Raw genomic sequence first — 22,098 nt, 5'->3', positions numbered from 1 at the left:
TGGAGAAACATGGGCAGTAAATGACTAACTTTTCCTTGGTTGTGGGGGGGTGTGTGTGTCCTGATTGTTTGATGTAACTGTATTAGATAAATTTTAAGAACTTTTTTTTTTCATTTGAGGAAGGGGGGGGGAAGAGTAACCTAAATACATTTCCGAGCACAATTCAAAGTGTTGGTGTTGACCTTTAAAGCCCTAAATGGCCTCGGCCCAGTATACCTGAAGGAGCGTCTCCACCCCCATCGTTCTGCCCGGACGCTGAGGTCCAGCGCCGAGGGCCTTCTGGCGGTTCCCTCATTGCAAGAAGCAAAGCTACAGGGAACCAGGCAGAGGGCCTTCTCGGTAGTGGCGCCTGCCCTGTGGAACGCCCTCCCATCAGATGTCAAAGAGATAAACAACTACCTGACATTCAGAAGACATCTTAAGGCAGCCCTGTTCAGGGAAGTTTTTAATGTGTGACATCTTAGTGTATTTTTGGTTTTTGTGGAAGCCGCCCAGAGTGGCTGGGGAAACCCAGCCAGATGGGCGGGGTACAAATAAATTGTTGTTGTTGTTGTTGTTGTTATGAATTTCTATACACCAGTGATGGACAGACTTGGCCCTCCAGCTGTTTTGGGACTACAGTTCCTATCATCACTGACTACTGGTCCTGTTAGCTAGGGATGATGGGAGTTGCTGTCCCAAAACAGCTGGAGGCCAAGTTTGGTCATCACTGCTATACACTATGGCAGCCTTTTGCAACCTTGGGTCCCCAGGTGTTGTTGGCCTACAACTCCCATCATCCCTAACCCACTGTTCCTACTAGCTTGGGATGATGGGAGTTGTAGTCCAACAACATATGGGCACCTAAAGTTGAGAAAGGCTTTGCTATGGCATACAGCCAGGGTGGGGAATCTATTTCACCCCAAGGGCCAACCTTCACAATTGACCAACCTTTTGGGAATCACAACATCACAAAACAAACATACACAAAATAAATTTGCATGCACCAAAAATGCAGAGAGACAGTGCACAAACACAGCAGGCATGCAGGGACACAGGGCCATGCACACACACACACACACACACACACACACACACACACACCATTTCCAGCCCTCCTCTCCAGGGGTGGAGGTGGCTAGCAAGATCCCTCTGCCTGCTCTTTAGACCAGGGGTCAGCAAACTTTTTTAGGAGGGGGCTGGTTCACCGCCCCTTAGACCTTGCAGTGGGCCGAACTGCGCATGCGCACACACATGTGCACACATGCACGTGGTGGAGGGGGGGCTTCTCTCTCCCCCCTCCCCCTGCTTTCCTACCTCCTCTGCCGCTCTGCCTGCGGTTGGGAGCCGTTGGTGGTGGGCCAGCTTTCCCTTTCTGGGCCAGCTTTCCCAGGCGCCAGGCACGGGGCCAGCAGGTGCACCAAGCTCCAGCTGAAGCCCCGCGATGCGCCCGTGAAGATGCCCACAGTGTGGCCATGGATGGATGGTGGGATGGTGGCGAGTCTGGGCTGCACCTCAGCACATGGGCAGCGAGGCTTTGGATTGGCTGGCGGCAATCAAAGCAAGCTCCCTTCCTCCACAGGGCGGGGAGCAGCCAGGAGGAGGGAGGAGGCACCGCCACGGTGTGTGTGAGGGAGGGAGGGAGGGGGGGAAAGGGTGCCCCCAAAAAAATTGCCAAAAAAAATAGCTCAGCCTGAACGATCATGCCAATCCAAGCGGCGATTCCAAGACTGTCCATGGGCCGGATCCAGAGGAAAATTGGGCCTGATCCGGCCCACGGATCTGGCCTTAGTTTGCTGACCCCTGCTTTAGACAGTATCACTAAAGAACAGACAGGGATCCCCCCCCCCCCACTTCCAGCCTTACTACTATGTACCACAGTACTAAGTCTGGCGGTAGAGTAAAACTCAGCCTTGCTTCCTAGGCCCACTCCAACATTGGAGTGGGAATAGGCAGAAATTCTGTTTTTTAATATTAAAGAGCAGTCAGACCACTTATCTGCAATTTTAGCTCTATGGTGCTTAGTGCTAAAATTGGAAATAAGAGATCTGCCTGCCTGCTCTTTATTTCCAATCTCCATATGATTAGTAGGTGTGCAGGACACAGTGGGACAGACATGGCAGGCTGTCAAAAGTTCCCCACTTCTAGCATTCATCCTGCTAGGACCTCATTGCACACTTCACTTTCTGTACATTGTTTCTTTGTCATGGATTTCTAATACATTAATTTTGAGCCAACAAAACTTTGCATTTCTGTATTGTGATGTATGCTTGTTCTGATCTTTATCTGTGTTTGAAAAAATGTGCAATTTAGCCATTATCCAGTATCATTCTTACTTGTATTTAATGCTACAAAGAAAGCTTTAAAAACAAATTATCTTAAATACATATAGAAGTGTATTGTTATCTCCCTGTACTGGTGATATGTTTTATTTCCTGCAGTGTGATAGACTGCTTTTGTAACTTCTGTAGACTCCTAACAAAAACCTTAACTGTTGATGTTTTAAATGTGAGAACAATTTCATATTGTATTGTCCTCAGTTTTTAGTTTCAGTATAGTTTCTGAAGAGGTATTGAAATCATTGTTGCTTGTAAACTTGTCATCTTTCTATTTTTATGGAGGTCATTAAGTTGGAGTCTGACTTATCTTTCCTTGACCATTTTGTTATTTTGTGCTCCATCATGCTGCTTCTTGCTTGTCTCTTTCCTAGACTAAACAATCTCATTAATTCATTATTCTCAGTCTCTCATTATACAGAAGCCTCTCCAAGCTCCTCGTAAATTATATTATCTATCTTTGGAGATAATGAGTTGCATTATAAATCTTTATTGTTGTAAATTGTGATGTTGCTTCGCTTCCCCCAGTCTATAGGACTAGGCAGCCTTCACATCAGGTGAAATATGCGTAGCTGCAGTGATGGATGCATCAGTGTGCAGCATCCTATGAAGTAATAATGACCCATAGGGATGGAAGGACCATCCTGTTAAAGGGCTTCTTTAATCCTTAGAATGGTGCCTCATCTGGAGCACATAAACACAGCCAGAAGGAGGAGCCACCAACGTTTCCTGACCAGCAATGCCTCACATGTCTATCAGCCAGGCCAAAATCTGTATTAAGAGCCCAACTCCTTAGTATAACCATTCTCCACGGCTACCCATCTGTAACCATTCTCCAGTGGTTTTTAAATTGTATGAATTTCCCTAAAATGCACAGTTGTATACACTTTGTATATCAGCATTTTTTGAACTTCAACTGCATTGCAAAAAGTGGCACAACACACCATCTGCTTAATAACTACATTCTGGTCTTCTGAGACTGAGAGTTTTGAATTTGTTTGATCTGACGGTGGACCAAAGAAAATCCTTCTCCATCCTTGCTGCCGGTTATGGTTCTAGCACTTAAGCATACTAATATTTGGTAACCTGGTGTATCTAAGCCTCCACCCCAACCCCACACAATGTAAGTGTGTTGTCTGCATGGCTTCTCTTGTAACAAGGTGTCTATGTAGCACAGATGTTGTTTGAAAAATACAAGAGACTAGGGGGAATTCCCAACAATGAACAGGTATGGCCACTGCCTCTTCTGTTTCATAGAAGTGTGTAAGATGGAGAACTGTGTTCACTGCCAAACATTGCAAATGATTCCTACGTGCCAACGTACTGTGAGTGCAAACAAGAGCCCAAAATTCCTTCCCTGACCGTCCAACTCTGAGATTAGTGCACAGCACAGAGCAGTGTCATTGTTCCTTTCTTTCTGGTTACAGGTTTTTAGATTTTAATTTAATTTTAATTTAATTTTATTGCATTAGCCGTGTGGCCATAGCATGATATACATTAAAATAACAACATAAAATGGGGGTGGGGAGGTAAAGGTAGATATCGTCCTGGGCAAATACTTAAAGAGGAAAAACACACACACACACACACAAAAAAAAAACCTGCTGAGGCTGGAGGAGGACCGTTAAAGGGTCCTTCAGCTCCTCAGATTTGTCCTAACTCCATTGTCCTTGTACAATAAGGCTACTTGGAACTTCGTTCAATTGTGCGGCGTATCGACTGCAGCTGTGGTGTTAAGGAAGAAGATAGTGCCGCTTTCCTCTTCATCACACTAAGCAGGAAGTTAGCTGTCATCTCGGTAATCCAACAATCAGAATCCTGCAAAAAAAGGGACACTATCCAAGGCTGGATTGGGAGATGAAGCTTGTTCATGAGAGGGGTTAAAAACCGAGATCTTTCATCTGTCCAATTAGGACAGAAGAGCATTACATGTTCCATAGTCTCCAGGGCCGTGTCATTACAGGTGCATGTTCTATTTGCGATGGGAACTCTGGAATAACGACCTGACAGAACTGCTGTAGGAAAACAGTTGAGACTGGCACAGGTAAAGGCCCTTCGCTTAGCCTCCGAAGAAATTGTGAAGCAATATAGAGGGATCCCTTCAGGGGGTGGAATAGCTAGGGCTAGGCCTGAACACGGCCCTCTTGCATAGGAAGCTGTATTAGAGAAGTCAAGTTGCTGTAGTTTCTTTTTAATTGGAGGTAGGGCCGCCGGGCTGATATACTCTGAGTTAAGAACAGTTTTACAATTCAAATTGAGAAGAGAGCGGAGTTTGAGGTTAATTGTAGTTTTCCAAGGGGTGTTATGAATATCTCTTAGGATCAGATTGGAAAACCCACCTCTAATTCGAGCATCCGATGCTAATAGGTGGGAGCTATAGGAAATGGCTCGACTCCATGCTCGTTTTACAATTGAGGGCTGGGCGAACTCGAGTCTTAGGGCAGCACCTGAGACACATCTCGGGACGCCGGAAAGAGATCTCAGAAACATATGAAGAGGGCGATCCAAGTTAGCTGATATTGCTGTAGTCCATACTTCGCATCCATATAATAATTTAGGGACAACTTTGGCATTAAATATTTGAATTGCTGCTGGAAGGTGTTTGCCGCCCTTCTGGTGGTAAAATCGGGCAATGGCGTTAGAGGTCGTGGTTGCAGCGAGAAAGGCAGATTGTAGATGGGTGGTCCAGGAGAGATTATTAGTGAATATTAAGCCTAGGTATTTAAAGGCTTTTACCTTTTCTAAGTAGCCACCTGTGATCTTAAGCGGCTCCAGCTTGAGTTTGCGGGAACGAGTGAAGTGGAGGACTTTCGATTTTTTATAATTAATATTAAGAGCTTCCGCCTTACAATAGGCGATAAATGCATTAACTGCATTTGCTAGGTCTGCAGCTGTTCTGGATAAGATGACGGCATCATCAGCATAGAAAAGGGAAGCAATGGGGTGGCCTGCTAAGTGAGGAGGGTACTTAGATGCTAGCTTCAAAGTGGAAATTGCATCATGAAGATAGAGATTAAACAGTAGAGGGGCTAAGAGACAACCTTGTCGGATGCCCTTGGCCGTTGAAAATGGAGTAGTGAGGGAGCCGTTGGGCCCACTTCGGACGCGAGCTGTGGTGTTTGAATACAGGGAAATAATTAGGGAGAGGAGGTGCGGATAAATTCCCAGATGGGCAAGTTTGGACCATAATCTCTGCCTAGGAATGGAATCAAAGGCGGCCTCCAGGTCCATGAAAGCGGCAAATAGGTGGCCTTGCCTTGGTGCAGTGTATTTACTGGCAAGGTGATAGAGAGTTAGGCAGTGGTCCATGGTTGATGCTGACTTTCGGAAACCAATCTGTTCTAGCGGTAGAATGTTCCTCTCCTGGACCCATGAGAGAAGTTCCTCCAGTAAAACAGCGGCAAATATTTTCCCCGGGATAGATAATAAACTGATGGGGCAATAGTTCCTAGGGATGTTTGGCTGGCCGCCTTTGAAGATCGGGACTATTATAGCTTCTCTCCAGAGTCGGGGATGTCTAGGGCGGAGAAGATAGCGGTGAATACAGAGGTCAGCTGTTCGCTCCACCAAAGAGGATCAGTCAGGAAAAGGTCCAACGGGACCATGTCTGGGCCGGGGGCCTTATTCCTTCGCATTGACATTATGATGTTGTAAATGCGAGTTGAGGTAAAGTTTATTGAGGAAGTGGGACTAAGAGAGCAGGAACAGGGGTCCAACGGGGATTGGAGGAGATCTGTAAGATGATTTGGAGAAGCGAAACTGGTTGAATAATAGGCAATCCATTCGTCAGCGGAAATCTGGGTAGCTGGATTGAATGGTGCCGAAGTTCTAACTAGGCGCCAGAAGGAGCGGGAGTCATGCCTCTCTACAGCCGAACGAAGAGTGGACCAAGCCTCAAGGATGTGCTGCTGTTTCTTGCAATGAATCATGTTTCTGTATGTCCTTTTAGTATCTGTGAGCTTTGCACGGGTTTGGGGGTCGTTGGAAAATTTGATGATTCTGACCATTTTCCTAATTTGCCTTCTTAGGGCTTTACATTCCTTGTCAAACCAAGGCGATTCAGAGAAGAGGCGTTGGTGGGTAGGCGAGGTGGTGGTTATGTAAGTTGTTGAGAAAGCATCAAGTAATTTCCGGTATTGATCAGCGGGCGGAATTGAGTCAGAAAGAACTGCAGACATAACAAATGATTTTTGTATGTCCAGGGCAAGAGAGGAGCTGAGGCTTGTTTTTAGATTATTGTTCCATTAGAAGGATTGCCCCTTCAATTTTTATACATTAACTTTCTTTTCACCTACCATGATCCTCTGAGATAAGATGGGCTACTAATTGATATATTTTTGAGACTAATCCTCCAGACATGTTTTAAAATGGGATCCAGGTGTTAATTAAATTGGTCAGTTCAACTAGTACAGATAGCCATACCTGTTTCGATAGCCCTGTGCTGATAATAGCTTTTGTTTGACTCTCCCTGTCCTGGGGGTGATGTATGTTAGTTCAGGTGACAAGCCTTTTCAGAGAGTTTGTCTGCCAAGCAGCAAGATGTGTGTTTGAAGATGCCGGTGTGCTGTACTCACATATTGGCAGGGAGAATGTTTATCCTTGTGAGATGGAATTGCAGCTCCTTGGACAGACTTGACTTTACTGCGTTCTTGTGGTTTCTGCTCTGTGACAGGCATAAGTGTGGGAAAACCGGAAAAAGCTCAGCATCGAAAATGCATAGAAGGGTGAAAAAAGTAAAAGATTCCTTTACAATTTTAGAGTGTAGTCCAATTACTGAAGGCTGCAAGGAGCCATTCCGGAAATACTTTCTGAGTTGCTGTTCAGACTCTAGCATAAGTCTCCAAGTCTATTCTTGCAATTTGTGGGATCACATACTGACTTTTCTCAGTTACACGGAAATGAGAGCTCCCAATATATTCCGGAACAACTGGGGGAGTGACCACATCCAAACCCCTTTCACTGATCTGTGTGTCCTTTTATATTGTCCAGTTTGTCTTTCTTACAGAATCAAGAGGGGGGGAAACCCAGCCCATGTTCTATATGCAAGAGAGATTCCCTTTTACTAAAAAAAATTTAAAATGAAAACTACTTCTTAGGTGCTTCAAGTCTTGTTCTTCAGCCGTTTAATACAGACCATTTGTTCTTTGTTGGTATTTCCAGCCTTTTGAACTCCACTGTCAAGAATTCCATTACATCTCATGAGAGAAAATGCTAAGAGATTTTATGTTTGGTGAAACCCCACCCCCCAAAAACCCCCATCCTTAACAGAAAGGGATTAAGTTCTAAACAGACTCAAACTTCAAGCTTTTAATCTACGTTTGTAGTATTTTTCCTCTGGTGTGGGGGAAGAATATGCTAAACTTCTGTGCAAGTTCCAGTGCTAGGTACTGAGATAAGCAAGAGAACATGCAGTTCAGAACAAGCTGTCTCAGGAGGTTGTGGAGCATGTGTCTCCATGAAGCTTCTCAAGGAAAGGTTGAACCAAGATATTGGCCTACACGACTCCTTTGATCTGTTCATGTTATACCATTCTGTATTCTGGAGGACAAACTTACCTTTGTTGTGTTCTAGTCTTGGTAATTGCAACGCTCCTCTATGCACATTTACTTGCAAATAATTCTTTGTGTTTAATGGAGGCCTACTCCCATGTAAGGGGATGCGGGTGGCGCTGTGGGTTAAACCACAGAGCCTAGGACTTGCCGCTCAGAAGGTCGGTGGTTCAAATCCCCGCGACAGGGTGAGCTCCCATTGCTCGGTCCCTGCTCCTGCTGACCTAGCAGTTCGAAAGCACAAAGTGCAAGTAGATAAATAGGTACCGCTTCGGCAGGAAGGTAAACGGCGTTTCCGTGCGCTGCTCTCGTTCGCCAGAAGCAGCTTAGTCATGCTGGCCACATGACCCGGAAGCTGTATGCCTGCTCCCTCGGCCAATAAAGCGAGATGAGTGCCGCAACCCCAGAGTGGGCCACGACTGGACCTAATGGTCAGGAGTCCCTTTACCTTTATTCCCATGTAAATATGAGCAATGTTGGATATATATTTTTCTTTATCTTAAATCTGCTGCCTATTGCCTTGTCTTTTTGCCATTTCATCATAGGTATAATATGCTACAACCATTGAATCTCTTTTCAAAGATTTCTAGAGAAACTGTCTTTGAGCAATAAAGAAAACCTAAAATCTGTATTACATCTCTGAACCATCTCATTATTCCAGTCTCAGCTGGACCATATATGATCTTTAGAAGAAAAGAGAATTACTAGAGGTTTTTTAAAATTGCTGAATATGTGATGGATATCCTAAAGATGAATATTTCTAATTCAACAATATTTCAATAGCTTGAGAACCTCCTAGTTAGGACTCTTCCCCATTCCATCAACCCATGCATATTTTCCCCACTGAGGAAGGTAATAAGAACTAGACAAAGAAGGCTCATCTCTTGCTATATATATTTTGCATCACCTCCTAATTTGTAAGAGTGAATTGCTTTTTGTAAAAAACAGGAAACTCCCTAACATTATAAAGACATGCAACTTATGAATTAAAACTTTGGGGACTTTGGTGGATTGTTATAAATGTTTATTTATTGAAATAAATAACTCTATCATCATGTTGAGAAAAATACAAATTTACAGATAGTCCTGTGACACTAATATTCAAACTCACTGGATTTGTATTCATCATCAGGCTTCTAGGGTAGGGAGTTGATGCAACTCAGAGCTCTCTGGTGCCTCTCTCTAGATCAGTAGGCAGGCTCAATGTATGAGCAACCATCTCACCAAGAGAGAGGCTCTATCATCCTGATGTGCCCCAGGTGCTGAACAGCTGCTAGAAACCATAGGTGCTTTTTTGGACCTCTGGTATTTGATAAACATCTGTCTAGGCTCCTTGATGAACTTGGGGGGCAAATCTCTAGGAAACAGTTCCTGGAATCTAGACTTCAATTCTTGATGAGATCCAGGTGCTTGCAATTACTGAAGTGCCAAGTTTGCCATGGAATTTAGGGTGAAACTGGTGTCATTAAACAATTTGGGAGCAGGTTATCTAAGGGGTCGCCTGGTAAGTGTGCTTCTCACATGGGGTACTGCTGAGAGTTCTGCATGCCCTAGAGGTGCACTTCCTTTTTACTAGAAACCAAGCTTTTAGTGTTGCTTCTCCAACCCCCTGGAATCAGCTGCCATTGGAATAGGACTTGGGCATGAACTTTGATTTAGACAAATGAGAAAGTGAGCGACGTGTGGAAGGAGATAAAGAAAAGTGAAACAGCAAAAGGCTTACCATGGGTAGGAAGAGGAGTACTAAAGAGAGAGAGAAAAAAAAATCTGGAAATTAGGGGAAATGCAGCTGTCAGGAAATAAAGGAGGAGGCAGTGACCTATGATGAAGTGGAAGATCAGCAACTCCATTGGAAAGTATATGTTTATCTGCCAGCAGAACATCTAAAAGCATGTGGAATCGGAGGATATTAAATTAGTCCAAGCTTAGAGGTCAGAAACAGAGAAATACATCTGAGTCATCTGTGCAAAGATTGTAATTTTAAATATAGCAACTTATTAGGCTGAAAAAGAGGTAGAGGGTAGGGCTCAGAGATAGGAGTAGAAGGCAGTTCTTAATGCAGCAGTGTTAATTCATAATGCTGCAGTGAGAAAAAATGTTATGCTTTTCACCCGACAAAATGCCTTGGGGCTACTTCAGATTTTAATTTTCGGATGGAAAATGACCCAGCCTATGTCTAAGTTATGTCTGAATATGAATTTGATAATGGAACTTGTAGATCTTTTGAGCTGGGTCTGTAACTTCTTGTAGGGCTGTTGTTTTTTTAAAAAAGTAAAATACATAATCTACTACATTACATATGCATATATCAAGTTCTCATTACATCTGCAAAATAGCAAAGATACGGTCCAGTATCTTACAGTTTTCATACATTGAAAGTAATTTGACCCATCCATTCTGTCCCTACGCTGAATCTGTTTTATAACTGTATATATATTTTCATTTCTGCCACTTGCTTTCAGACTGAAAGTATTTATTTTTTTTAAGGCTGGAATATTTTATTCTCCGTGTCTACTGCATGCAGGTTTTTTGGTTTTTGTTTGCTTCCAAGAATTAATAAGGAAGAAAAGCACTGTGCAACCCACCCAAATGGAAGCTGCTTGCTTCACTTACTCTGTCTCTGTGTACTTCTATCTCTGCACCATTGTGTGTTAAGTTTATAGATGTATCGTCAGCCAAATGATGGGTGCTGCTTGAGCAGGGAACGGTCTTCTGAGGAAGACCCATGTTTTCAGCTTCTAACTAGGAAAATGGAAAAATCCTGACAGAGGCATTGCATGTGGCACCTTGCTGTCAGTCTTCTCTACATGTACTTGAGCTGTAATGAAAATGTGCTCCTTTCTGAATTCAATAACTGAATTGGTACATACAGCATTAATTGAAAATCTTTAAGTAGCCGGGTTACCCTTCACATTGCCTCATTTTTTCATGATTTGTTTGTTTTGATATTCCCTGAACACAAGTCCTGGAAAAATGAAACATTCCTGGAACCGAAGCACTACTTCATAGAAGAACATCTGAATTGTACATAGGAAATTGATTATGGATTCTGCATGAATTATTTGAGAACTGAATCAGTTTTGAGTAACCCAACCATCTCTGAATCTAGACTCCTCCAGATGTTTTGGACTCCATCTCCCATCGTCCTTGACCATGGATCATGGTCACTGGTGCTGGAAGTTGGGGTGCCCATTTATATGAACAGCACCAGGTTGGGGAAGGCTGAAGCTGCTCCTCTTTTTATCTGCTTCTATAACCGTGTTTTACTATGTTTTTGTCATTTTAGTATACCAATTTTAAAAGATTAAGTAGCTTAGAAATGCTTTTTTAATGACTTAATTTAAAATAGACTGCATAGGTCTGGATGGGACAAAATTGTCTGATGTGGCATGAGGTTGATTTGTATGTTCCTGACAACTACACATTGATTATGCGAAGAAATAAACCTTTTGGTTCATCTGTTAACGAATACTAGAATGGTTTTACCCTTTAGAGATGTATTTTCCATCTCATACATGGGTTTGTGCTATCCTCTGATTCAGTGTTTTGTCTAGCAGGGCAACCTCCACAGAAGGGCATCTGAATGGATTCCAGAATAGCCTTAACAGTGCTAAATCCTGTGAGCCACTCAAAAACTCCAAAGGTGAGAGAACGAAGGCATTGCAGCCAACCTTTTTTTGGTTTTCTGTTTGCATTTTACCTTGTCTGCCCTGACAAGGATCATAGAATTGTAAAGTTGGAAGGCACCCAAAGGGTCATCTTGTCAACCCCCTGCAATACAGGAATCAGTTTTCAGCCATGACCTCAGTTAACATGAAATGTCATAAAATAGGGTCACCATATTTCAAACAGTGAAAATCTGGACAGTTGTTGAGCTTTTTAGGCCAAAAATATATATTCATTTTTTTAGCTACTTTTTATGGCAGTCTTTAAGAAAATAGGGCCTATCCACTCCATGTTGCAGAAAAGGAGTAGTCCTTGCTTGTGCCAGGCATACGTCATGTTGGGCGGAACTTTTTCTGAATTTTTAACTGAGGAATGAAGAAAGCACTCAATAACATTTCCACTTTTAACTAAAGTGGGAGGAGTGTTTTCTTGTCCTGAATCCATATTAGTGCTAGAGCTACATTTCCCACCCCTGAAAAGCTCAAATACCAAAATGGAGCATCTCCAAGCCAACTTACTTTTTTCTGTCCTGCTGGGGAGTATGTTGAAATCCCCTTCACTATATGGAGTACACACTCAGCTTCTCATGGTGTTGCAGTTGATTTCGCACCAGGTCATTGTCGTCTTTTCTGGAATTGGTGGGCGATAAGCCAAGTGGAGGGACGCGGGTGGCGCTGTGGGTTAAACCACTGAGCCTAGGTCTTGCCAATCAGAAGGTTGGCGGTTCGAATCCCCGCAACGGGGTGAGCTCCCGTTGTTCAGTCCCTGCTCCTGCCAACCTAGCAGTTTGAAAGTACGTCAAAGTGCAAGTAGATCAATAGGTACCGCTCCAGCGGGAAGGTAAACGGCGTTTCCGTGCTCTGCTCTGGTTCGCCAGAAGTGGCTTAGTCATGCTGGCCACATGACCCGGAAGCTGTACGCCGGCTCCCTCGGCCAATAAAGCGAGATGAACGCCGCAACCCCAGAGTCAGCCATGACTGGACCTAATGGTCAGGGGTCCCTTTACCTTTTAAGCCAAGTGGAAAAGAGGTTTTAGTACAAAGAGGCAGAGGAACCTGCCCCACGCTAAGCCGTTTTTTCCCCCATTTTCCAGGTCTTTTGGAAGCTTCCCCCCACATTATTTTCGCCAGAACTAGACCTTTGTCCAGCCGATCCAGAGCCACTGATTCACTTGTAGGGCAGAGAAAGAAAAGGCCAGTGGAGGGAGGGCCAGCTTAAGGTAACAGAAGACTCATCTGTGCCTCCTTTCCTTCCATAATTGAGTAGAGTAAAAGGGGCATATCCCCCCGAGAACATGTGAGGGTGGGACTTTTTGTGAAAGGGAAAAGACTAGACACAATAAAGACCTGTAGCAAGTCTGTTCATAGTAATATGTCACTTGCCAGCATATTCTAAGAAATAAATAATGGATTCTATATGCTCTCGCTGTTTGAGCTAAGCAGCTGGACCCTCATATTTTTGCCACTCATGTACATGAACGCTTATGATTTTTGCATGTTTTTGCCCTTGTGTTACAGTCACATTTTCAACCATAACTCAGAATTTGCCAGTACCTTGAATTCTACAATTGTGCCTATAATATCTTTATTGATTAAGGCAGGGCTTTCAGCAATTTTCAGTTACCTTCACTGGTTTCTTCTCTGCTTTGCTTTCTTTTAAATCCATTTTCTGTGCACTTGTAGTACTCTGTTGAGTGCAGCCCCCTTCAAATGAATGGAAATTTTAATTGTAGCACTTGTTTTGCTTTCCAAGTCTTTCCCCAAAGTACTATTGGGTGGCAAAAACTCATCTCCCTGGGAGGCGCTTGGGACAATAAGTTCCCCTATGCAGGGTGGGCAGCCTCATAAAGAAGCTCCCTAGAAGGCAATGGAGAGAATCGTCTCTATGTGAGCAGGGACTGCTTTCCAAGGCGTCACCTGAGAAGTTTTCTCCCAATCGGATTTTAATCTGAGTTTGAGAAAAATATGGAGTGCTTTTGATTCTTGTATCTCTTTTTAGGCAAATGTTACTGAGCCCCTGAAGTTCATTTTCAGGGTGGAGCCTAGTGAATTTTGGCAGCATCTATAATCCTGACTATATCCAGGTTTTCCATCATCTATATTGTAGGTTTAGGTTCCCAGGGCTTCTATAATGTCAGAAGAGTTCTGTACATCGCCACTCTTAAGTATGCATTTTTTGTGTTGAAAACTCTGGCCCCCGAGAGCCTTGGCTCTTAGTTTCAGAAAGCTCCTCATTGTCAGCTATATCTTTAAATCCTTCAGCAGGAGCAGCTGGAAACAGGAATCCCTCCAATTTCTGTGCAGTGATGCATTCCTTCCTGCACAATAGTAATCCCTTTTAATTCTGTTCCTCATTTTCACCTTCCTGCCTCTCTTGCTTACCATAACTGACAGCATAAGTTGTCTTGAGTTTGAAACCTCCCTTCCAATGACATTTCAGGTGGGAGGCTGCAGAACTGGCTCTGTAACAAATTTTTGTGCATCAACTTTTCTTTCCAGTTGTGGGGAAAATAACTGGAGGATGAGTTTCAGTGGAATAATAGCATGAAGGTGAAAAGGTTAAGAAGCCCCCCTGCCCTTTGCCAGTTTTCCACTTCAGATTGCAGCCTCAGCAACTTCATAATACAGAGAGAGAGAGAGAGAGAGAGAGAGAGAGAGAGAGCGCACAAATACCCCAGTGTAAAATGAACTATGGAACTGTATGTAACGTGTAATTCCATCCTTAGGTTTTCTTAGTAAGCAGTTACAGTTCTAAAATCAACCATCTTTCGCAATTGCAACTCTTCATTCAATGATCATATTTGCAGTTGAAGTTGATTGAATCCCAGCAAAGTTGAAAGCTGCTTTCTCAAGAGAGCATCTGGTGAATAATGTCAAACACTGTAGCCACCTTCCCCACTAAATCTGAGGGATGGTGCTTGCTTCTAATGAGTAACGAACAGATACTTTTAATCCTCAGCTGATGAGAATGACCTGCCCCTCATACTTTGGGTCAGCCACTTTGTCTTTGTTTTACAAGAGGAAGAAGATGTTTCCTGTTATCTGCTGGTTTTATGCTACAAAGAGTCCAAATAATCCAAGTCTACAGAGTATTTCTCTGCTGTAGAAAACACTTTTGGAACTCTGGAATGAGAGAAAAAGTAGTGTGTCAAACCAGCTCCCTGAGTCGAGAGCAGAGTAGGATGAGTGATTTGAGATGGAATAATCTTGAACTATACCATTTCAGCCTGCAGATAAGGTTCATTGTTTTTAATGATTCCCTCCATTTTTTCAACAAAACATAACACATGATAAGCTGGCACATTTGAGAGAGAAGCTTTGCATATCTCTCTTGATGATGTGTTTGTTTATGGCATGGATGACAATTCATCTTGATCTTGTATATGTGATATTGAGCAAGGGAATTCCAGACCCACTCCTTCCTTGTACATTCCCCTGAACCCTCCGAAAAGCTTTTGCTCTTAAAAATTACTTACTATTTGATTGGGGCTATTTGCCTCTCCTCCAACAACCTCCAAGCCTTCACAGAGGGTTCTCTGACCCTCAGATGAGACTTTTGAAGGGGTGCAAGAGATGATAACATGGCGAAGAGGGCCAAGAATCCCCTTGCCTAAGAATCCCCTAGCATTGGATAAAAATCATTGCCATTTATGTTTAATAAATTGTATGATTTCCCCTTTCTTCAATTTTTTTTAATACATGCCCTTCTTAAATCTTAGCTCATCTGTAAGCTCCTTAAGCAGCCACAGCGGTTTCTTTAGAGGCCTCCCACTTTTCTTTCTTGTTAGACTTGTCTGCATTTGGGCCTTCAATATTTCACCTTTAAGAAATTCCCATCCATCTTGGATTCCCTTCTCTAAGGTATTTCTGACCTTAGGATCACACCCAGTGGTTTCTTAAGCTGTTTGAAATCAGCCTTCTTAATCAAGCTCAGATAGTGGTTCTGTTATGCACAAAACATTTTTCATGCATGGCAATATTCCCAAAAGGTCACTCCTGTGATCAAAATATCAATGTAGGGCAAACCAACAAAAAGTTACATCTTTGGCTACTCATGAATCAGGCATAGAGCATCTGGAAATGGTTAAGTATCTGTGTGTATTAAGATGCATTTTAATGTGTGTGGATATGGGGGAGTGTGTGTTCGGAGCTTGCAAAGCAAACTTGCAATGTGTGAAGTGGCCTTGGGATGTCCAGAACTGAGTAGGACGAGGGAAAGGCAAAGACTCATTCATTAGCTCAAACAGTTATTGCAATATAGCAGGGTTTAACGCCAGCAAAAAAGAAAGAGAAAGTGAAAAAAATATGGTCACAAAATAGATTATTTCCATAGCAGACTTTAGTCACAGATATACATGTTTTTGCATACTAGTATTAAAGCAATGTGGGGTTGAAATAAAAGTTTTATCTTAACTCTAATGCTACTGTTACACGGCCAATAATTTTTCTGTGAGTGCTGGCATTTGTAGTATTCCTTAAGTTAAAGTATAAATGCTTGCCATACACAGAGGTGGAGTTAATAGCATGGGAATTCACTTAACTTGGCACTGTACCAAAAGTTTCTGTTCAGTGACCCAGTTTTTAATTTTTAATAGCTAGTATGCTTGTTCTGTTGGATCAGGCATTGCTCACAAAGACTTCAATTCTGGCCCAGATATCATTCCAAATTCCATGGGTTTGTGTGATGCTTGATACTTAAGGAGACAGATTCATCTTTGTAAAATGCTGCTATTCTTAGTGCTACTCAAGGTAGGTTACACAGAGCAATCAAGTGATTTTAGTAAAACTTGCTACATGTGTAGCGCAAGTTATGAGAGACCATAGATCAGTGGCATAGAGCAGCATCTCCTTTGCATGCGGAAGGTGGCAGCGTCAGTCTCTCAGGAAATAGCAGGTACAGTGGTGCCTCGCAAGACGAAATTAATTCGTTCCGCAAGTTTTTTCTTCTTGCGAGTTTTTCGTCTTGCGATGCACGGTTTCCCATAGGAATGCATTGAAAATCAATTAATGCGTTCCTAGGGAAACCGCCTTCAGACCAGGTCCGGGGACAGTCTGTCCCCCGACCTCTTCTGAAGGCTGAGGGGGGGGGAACAAGGGCTTTTATTCCCACCCCCAGCCTTCAGAAAGCTGTTCTGAAGGCTGGGGTTGGGAAGAAAAGCCCTTCTTCCCACCTCCCGCCCCGCAAGCTCCGGGGACAGGAGGGCTTTGCTGCCGACCTCCAGCATTTTAAAAGCCCCTGCTGTCCCGGGGCGATTTTAAAATGCTGGCGGGCGGGAGCAGAGAAGCAGCCCCCTGCGACCCTCCCCCGGCTGGAGAGGTGACGCGCGCCTATGGAGGCTCCTGCCCCGCTCGGGATGGCAGTCCCGGCAGGGCAGACAGCTCTGCGCCGCCATCCCGAGCGGGGCGGGACTTAGCGCCCCGCTCGGGATGGCGGCGCAGATCTGCCTGCAGTCCCAGGACGGCAGACAGCTTTGCGCGGCCATCTGGAGCGGGGCGGGCTTCGCCCCCGGCTCCCGATGGCCGCGCAGAGCTGCGCTGAACCCGGGATGGCAGACAGCTTTGCGCGGCCATCCCGAGCGGGGCGGGACTTAGCGCCCCGCTTGGGATGGCGGCACAGATCTGCCTGCAGTCCCAGGACGGCAGACAGCTCTGCGCCGGCATCCAGAGCGGGGCGGGACTTAGCGCCCCGCTCGGGATGGCGGCACAGATCTGCCTGCAGTCCCCGGACGGCAGACAGCTTTGCGCGGCCATCTGGAGCGGGGCGGGCTTCTCCCCCGGCTCCCGATGGCCGTGCAGAGCCCGCGCTGATCCCGGCACGGCAGACAGCTCTGCGCCCATCCCGAGCGGGGCGGGACTTCTCTGCTGTCCCGGGGAGATTTTAAAATGCTGGGGGTCGGCTGCGAACGCTTCGCTCCCGCCCGCCAGCATTTTAAGATCGCCCGGGGCAGCGGAGAAGTCTCCGCTGTCCCGGGAAGGCAGGCGGGGGGAGCAAAGACTTTTGCCCCCCGCCGGCCTTCAGAAGAGGTCCAGGACCTCTTCTGAAGGCCGGCTGTGGGCGAAAGTCTTTGCTCCCGACCGCCAGCAATTTAAAAGAGGTCCCTGGAGATTTCCCTATGGGCTTTCGTCTTGCGAAGCAAGCCCATAGGGAAATTCGTCTTGCGAAGTGCCTCCGAAACAGAAAACCCTTTCGTCTTGCGGGTTTTCCGTCTTGCGAGGCATTCGTCTTGCGGGGTACCACTGTACCTGTTTCCCTAGAGCAAGCTTGCACTTACTGTGAGAAGGCAGTCGTGTGATTGCTGATCCCTGACAATCATATAGACTATTCTAGAATAGCGAAGTATATTCTTCAGTCTGCACAGCAGGGATCAGAGCCACCACAGTAGCATTTCCTCTGCCTGCAGCTAACACTATCTGGAATTATCCTGTCTGGTTTCGCAACTTGTGTCAAGGAAGACTCCTGTACCCTGTGGCTCATGCACATCTCTCTGGAACCATTAACCAGCTTTCCTTTGTCTCCCTTTCAGCTCCCGGTTGCACTTACTTTCTGAAGTGAAGGATTAATCCTCAATAACGGGTGGACAAACAATCCAATGCGTCAGCATGCAAGGAGGAGATGAAGCAGGAATGAGTGCTCATCATTCCACACTCCTGGCAACACCCAGATTGACAGCAAGACCTGGTCGCACACTCCAGAATTTCCCCCACTGAAAGGAGAGCAGAGCAGCCGAGTGTTTCTGGAAGAGCTGTTGGAGCCCTGACTTGAGGCTTTCTAGTTCCGCTGAGCTTTTGCTGCTTAAGCCTCAGGCCTTCCTTTGCATTCTATATCACATCTTCCATCAACTAGTCAAGCTTATGACTCACCTAAGACAGGAGCTCTTAATGGTGTCTGTATTATGTATCCCGAGGCCCAGGTTTCTCCATCCACTCAGTCATTTTGACTCACTTTGAGAACAATCAAGGTTCTCTATCAGGTACTGGGCAGCTTTCACCACCAGTGGCACGAGAAGCTGAAATGCTGACTTGACTATAGACACTTCTGCTGGCTGCTATCTTGAATTTTGACAGAAAGCCATAGAAATGCTCAGTCTGAATAAAGTCATTCATTTTGTTTGTTTAGCTTAAAATTTACATTTATTATGCTGGGTAAAAGTCCTTCCAATTAGTTGACATTTAATTTTACTCCAGTGGGAGGCTTTATTATTATTCATGCATTACGTTGATTTTCCCTTGCATTTCTTTACATTTCTTATGTTTCCATGCTGAAGTTGTGTTTCCAGAGCCCAGACTGATCCCACTAATAGGGTTCTGTCACTTCAGATCAGCTGCGTGAGCATGGAAACAGTACATTATTTATCATTTCCACACCATTCAGCATTCTAAGTGTTTTGCATTTGTCCTGTGAGGTAAGCTGGACTTGGAGAGAGTCTTGCAAACCAAACAAACATCTTACTCAGTCACAGAACAGGAGTTTGTCCCTGTTCATTTCTGCCCAAACTGGCCACTCTGTTCATTACACTGCCCTTACTACTTGCAAGCTTAACAGCAAAATCCTATGCCTGTCTTCTCAGGGTCACTCACTGTGTTCAGCGGTGCTTACTCTCAGGGAAGTTTACATAGGCTCACAGAGTAGTTTTGACACTGTTCAGTATTGAGGTTTCTTTCTAATTGTGATATTGTCTTTTTTTCTCCTGATGTTGACTTGAGAAAATCAGTTTGCAGTCCCCACCCAGCATAACAGTCCACACTGTGTAGGAATCTTGCCATCCCAGGGAACTGCTTCCTTCATGCTAGAGCTACATTGTACCTGGACAGATAGTAGGGAAACACGTACTTGGGCTGACTCTTAGTGGATATTTTAGTACTGTCATGAATGTCTGGGGAGAAAAGGGCAGCATCACTCAAGTTTTCTCCTTATGACATTCATAAATTATTGTCTCCATCCCACATAAGGTTGGAGTTAGCCGAAGTTGTGGACTAAAATGCAGATGTTTCCTAAGTGGTTTGTCACATGGTAAACAAGCTGTTTTAAGTGCTAAATCTGGTCATGGTGAAGATCCCCTTGGAAGACATGCTGCTTACAGTACTATCCTTAGCAGCAGCCATGATGTGTGTGACCATAGTAGACACCTTCTGCACTGTGAACATTACTCATCAGCTCGTGTCTTCTGAGCTACTTACCTTTGGGCAGACAAGATCACCACAGCAGAGCCAAACATTCTCAAGGATGTAGAAGATGGCCTTTAAACCATTTTCTTATGAACTGATTTCTCCCTGGTCACAGCCTAGCTGACATCTCAGGCAATGGTGATCAAGGTATTATGGCCAGACATAGGAACTGGCTACAAAGCTGAGGCATAGATACAGATTTGCAGATCAGGTTAGCAAGCACCCCAATCTCCAGCTCAATCCTCTTTGCAGATCCGTGGGAATTTGTCCTGGTAGAGACTCAAGGACAAAATGCAGGTTCAGCAAAGAAAAATGTTGAAAAACACACACCAAGACTTGACATTCCTTTTGAATGACCAAGCAACCCTACAAGGTCTGACAGACCAATAGATTTAAGTGTAAGGGATCAAACACCAAGCATGCAGAAAAAGGCTCATCCTAGTCATTGTCTGAACTTACCCTTGCCTAAAAGAAAAGAAAAAACGTCTCCAGTTGACATCAGGCAGCCATGTGTGCCATTAGAATCAGAGAATTGTATAGTTGGAAGGGGCTGCAAGGGTTGTCTAGTCCAACCCCTGCAATGCTGGAATCTTTTGCCCAACGTGGGGCTCAGACATATCCTGAAATTAAGAGTCTCATGCTTTACCAGTTGAGCTGTTCTGTCCATCATGGGCAACAAGCAGTTGCCTCCTTCAAGTTCATCTAGTGTCAGGTTCAAACAGTCATGGAGACATGGCTGAGATTGTGTCCTTTTGAGTTTGCCTAGAAGCAGAGGGACAATTTTCTGGTGTCACCAACCTCCAGAAAGCTACAATACATCAGCACTGGAAAAACAAGACTTCTGGAATCAATAGATCACATCCCAAATTGTTTATCCCTTGATGGTACAACTCATTGCTTATGATACTGAATGGGGCAGGGAAAGGTTTAGTTCTTCTGCTAGGGCAGTGTTCCCCAACCTTGGGCCTCCAGCTGTTTTTGGACTACAATTCCCATCATCATTGACCACTGGTCTTGCTAGCGATGGATGATGGGAGTTGTAGTCCAAAAAACAGCTGGAGGCCCAAGGTTGGGGAACACTGTGCTAGGGGGTTCCAGACTAGACCCAAGGCTCTGGAAAGGGTTGATGATCCTGGGAAAAGGCTGATCAGAGTGACTCCACAATTTGCTGATAGAGAAAGGAGACTGAGGATAATGGGAATGGGCAAGTCTCTCGCCACGAACCATGCAATAAAAATGCAACATCAGCATGTGAAACCCAAAATGTGTATCGGCTAATCTATGCTGGTGGGGGAAATTGTCCTGGGCCGCTAATGTGTTTTCAATTAGTTTCTGCCCAGAAGGATAACATCTTGCTATTCAATAGCATTTGTTTTTCAAAGCAGGATCAGAATAAAAGGGGGGGGGGAGGACTGGAAAAATAATACGATTAAAATTCTGGCACACAAGTCAGTGGTGTGTCCTCATAGGTATAGCATTAGTTCTCCCATTCCAAAAGGGTATTCCATTATTAGAGGGATGAAGACATCTTGCTTGCCCTTTAGAATTAAAACGTGCAACAAAGTTAGAACAAAACGAGAGCTGCTTGCTTCATCTGAGCATGATAACAGGTCAACGAGACCTAAAGAGAAATCAAAATGCCAAAAGTTAGGCAATGAATGGGTAAGTATCCTCTTATCCAAGCATGAATTTCCTTGTCACAGGCACTCAGCCAAAGAAAGCCTGTATGATGGATTGACAGCAGCTCAGCTGCTCTAACTAGAGTTTTTCACATCCCTTTTAAAAAAAATAAATGCTTGAAATTATGAATTAAAGCAAGTATGGTAGAGAACGAACAGCGATAGACTTGGGCTACAGGAGCTTGGTTGGGGTTTAATTGAAAGGGCCGCAGAGGCGATGGCACAGATCACTGTCCAAGTTCTAGAAAAAGTGCATCTCAACCTGGGTGAGCTCAAACTGCTTCCGGGGTAAGGGCGAAATGTGCTCCCCCTGCCCTTGAAGACTACCTATGAAAAAACGTTATGGGGGGGGGAGGGAGGTCCACATGGATTTTTATCACCAGTATTTATCTGGCTAAGGGTCAAATGAAACCAACCAGCAGCAGTTGCATGACGGGCTTAAAAAACAAGAAGCAACTTGGAAACACACCCACCCACCCACCCCAGTCCTTATCAGGGCCTTGGCACTTTTGCTCACCTCCATGCTCCCAACTCTTGCCTGTCTGCACCAGCTATTAATATTGGGAAAAGCTTTTTCCAGTCCAGGTTACAGGTGTGGGAACCCTAGTCTGGCTCAGGACCACAGTGAAGGGCAGAAGGTTAATCTCATTGGCAGGCGAGCTTGGTACTAAGCTGATGTAGACGGGAGACCACACACGAAAAAAGCAGAGGAGTGAGCATAAAC

General features: G+C 44.6%; 1 protein-coding gene and 1 long non-coding RNA gene across 8 annotated transcripts in view; one reads left to right on the top strand and one right to left on the bottom strand.

Annotated features, from left to right (window-relative positions):
* TTLL5 (tubulin tyrosine ligase like 5) overlaps positions 1 to 18,645 on the top strand; it is a 124,777-nt gene extending 106,132 nt beyond the window's left edge. For 2 of the 7 annotated variants that reach the window (XM_082232285.1, XM_082232284.1), the window contains exons 34-36: positions 11,407 to 11,507; positions 12,624 to 12,749; positions 18,054 to 18,645. In XM_082232285.1, the coding sequence (XP_082088411.1) occupies positions 11,407 to 11,507; positions 12,624 to 12,748 (226 nt within the window). In that variant the 3' untranslated portion in view covers position 12,749; positions 18,054 to 18,645. The remainder of the gene's footprint in view (positions 1 to 11,406; positions 11,508 to 12,623; positions 12,750 to 18,053) is intronic. The other 5 variants (XM_082232290.1, XM_082232286.1, XM_082232287.1 and 2 more) reach the window with 4 other exon arrangements.
* A 1,098-nt stretch (positions 18,646 to 19,743) lies between these two features.
* LOC309538800 lies at positions 19,744 to 21,362 on the bottom strand. The gene is made up of 2 exons (XR_014222347.1): positions 20,776 to 21,362; positions 19,744 to 20,634 (listed from the first exon to the last, which is right to left on the bottom strand). It is a non-coding gene; the product is annotated as an uncharacterized lncRNA (long non-coding RNA).
* Between the last annotated feature and the right edge of the window lie 736 nt (positions 21,363 to 22,098).

This window comes from Podarcis vaucheri, assembly GCF_965113315.1.
Source record: "Podarcis vaucheri genome assembly, chromosome: 1".
In the NCBI taxonomy this organism is placed as follows: domain Eukaryota; kingdom Metazoa; phylum Chordata; class Lepidosauria; order Squamata; family Lacertidae; genus Podarcis; species Podarcis vaucheri.
The sequence above is the reverse complement of the archived record's forward strand: the minus strand, read 5'-3'. Positions and strand labels throughout refer to the sequence as shown.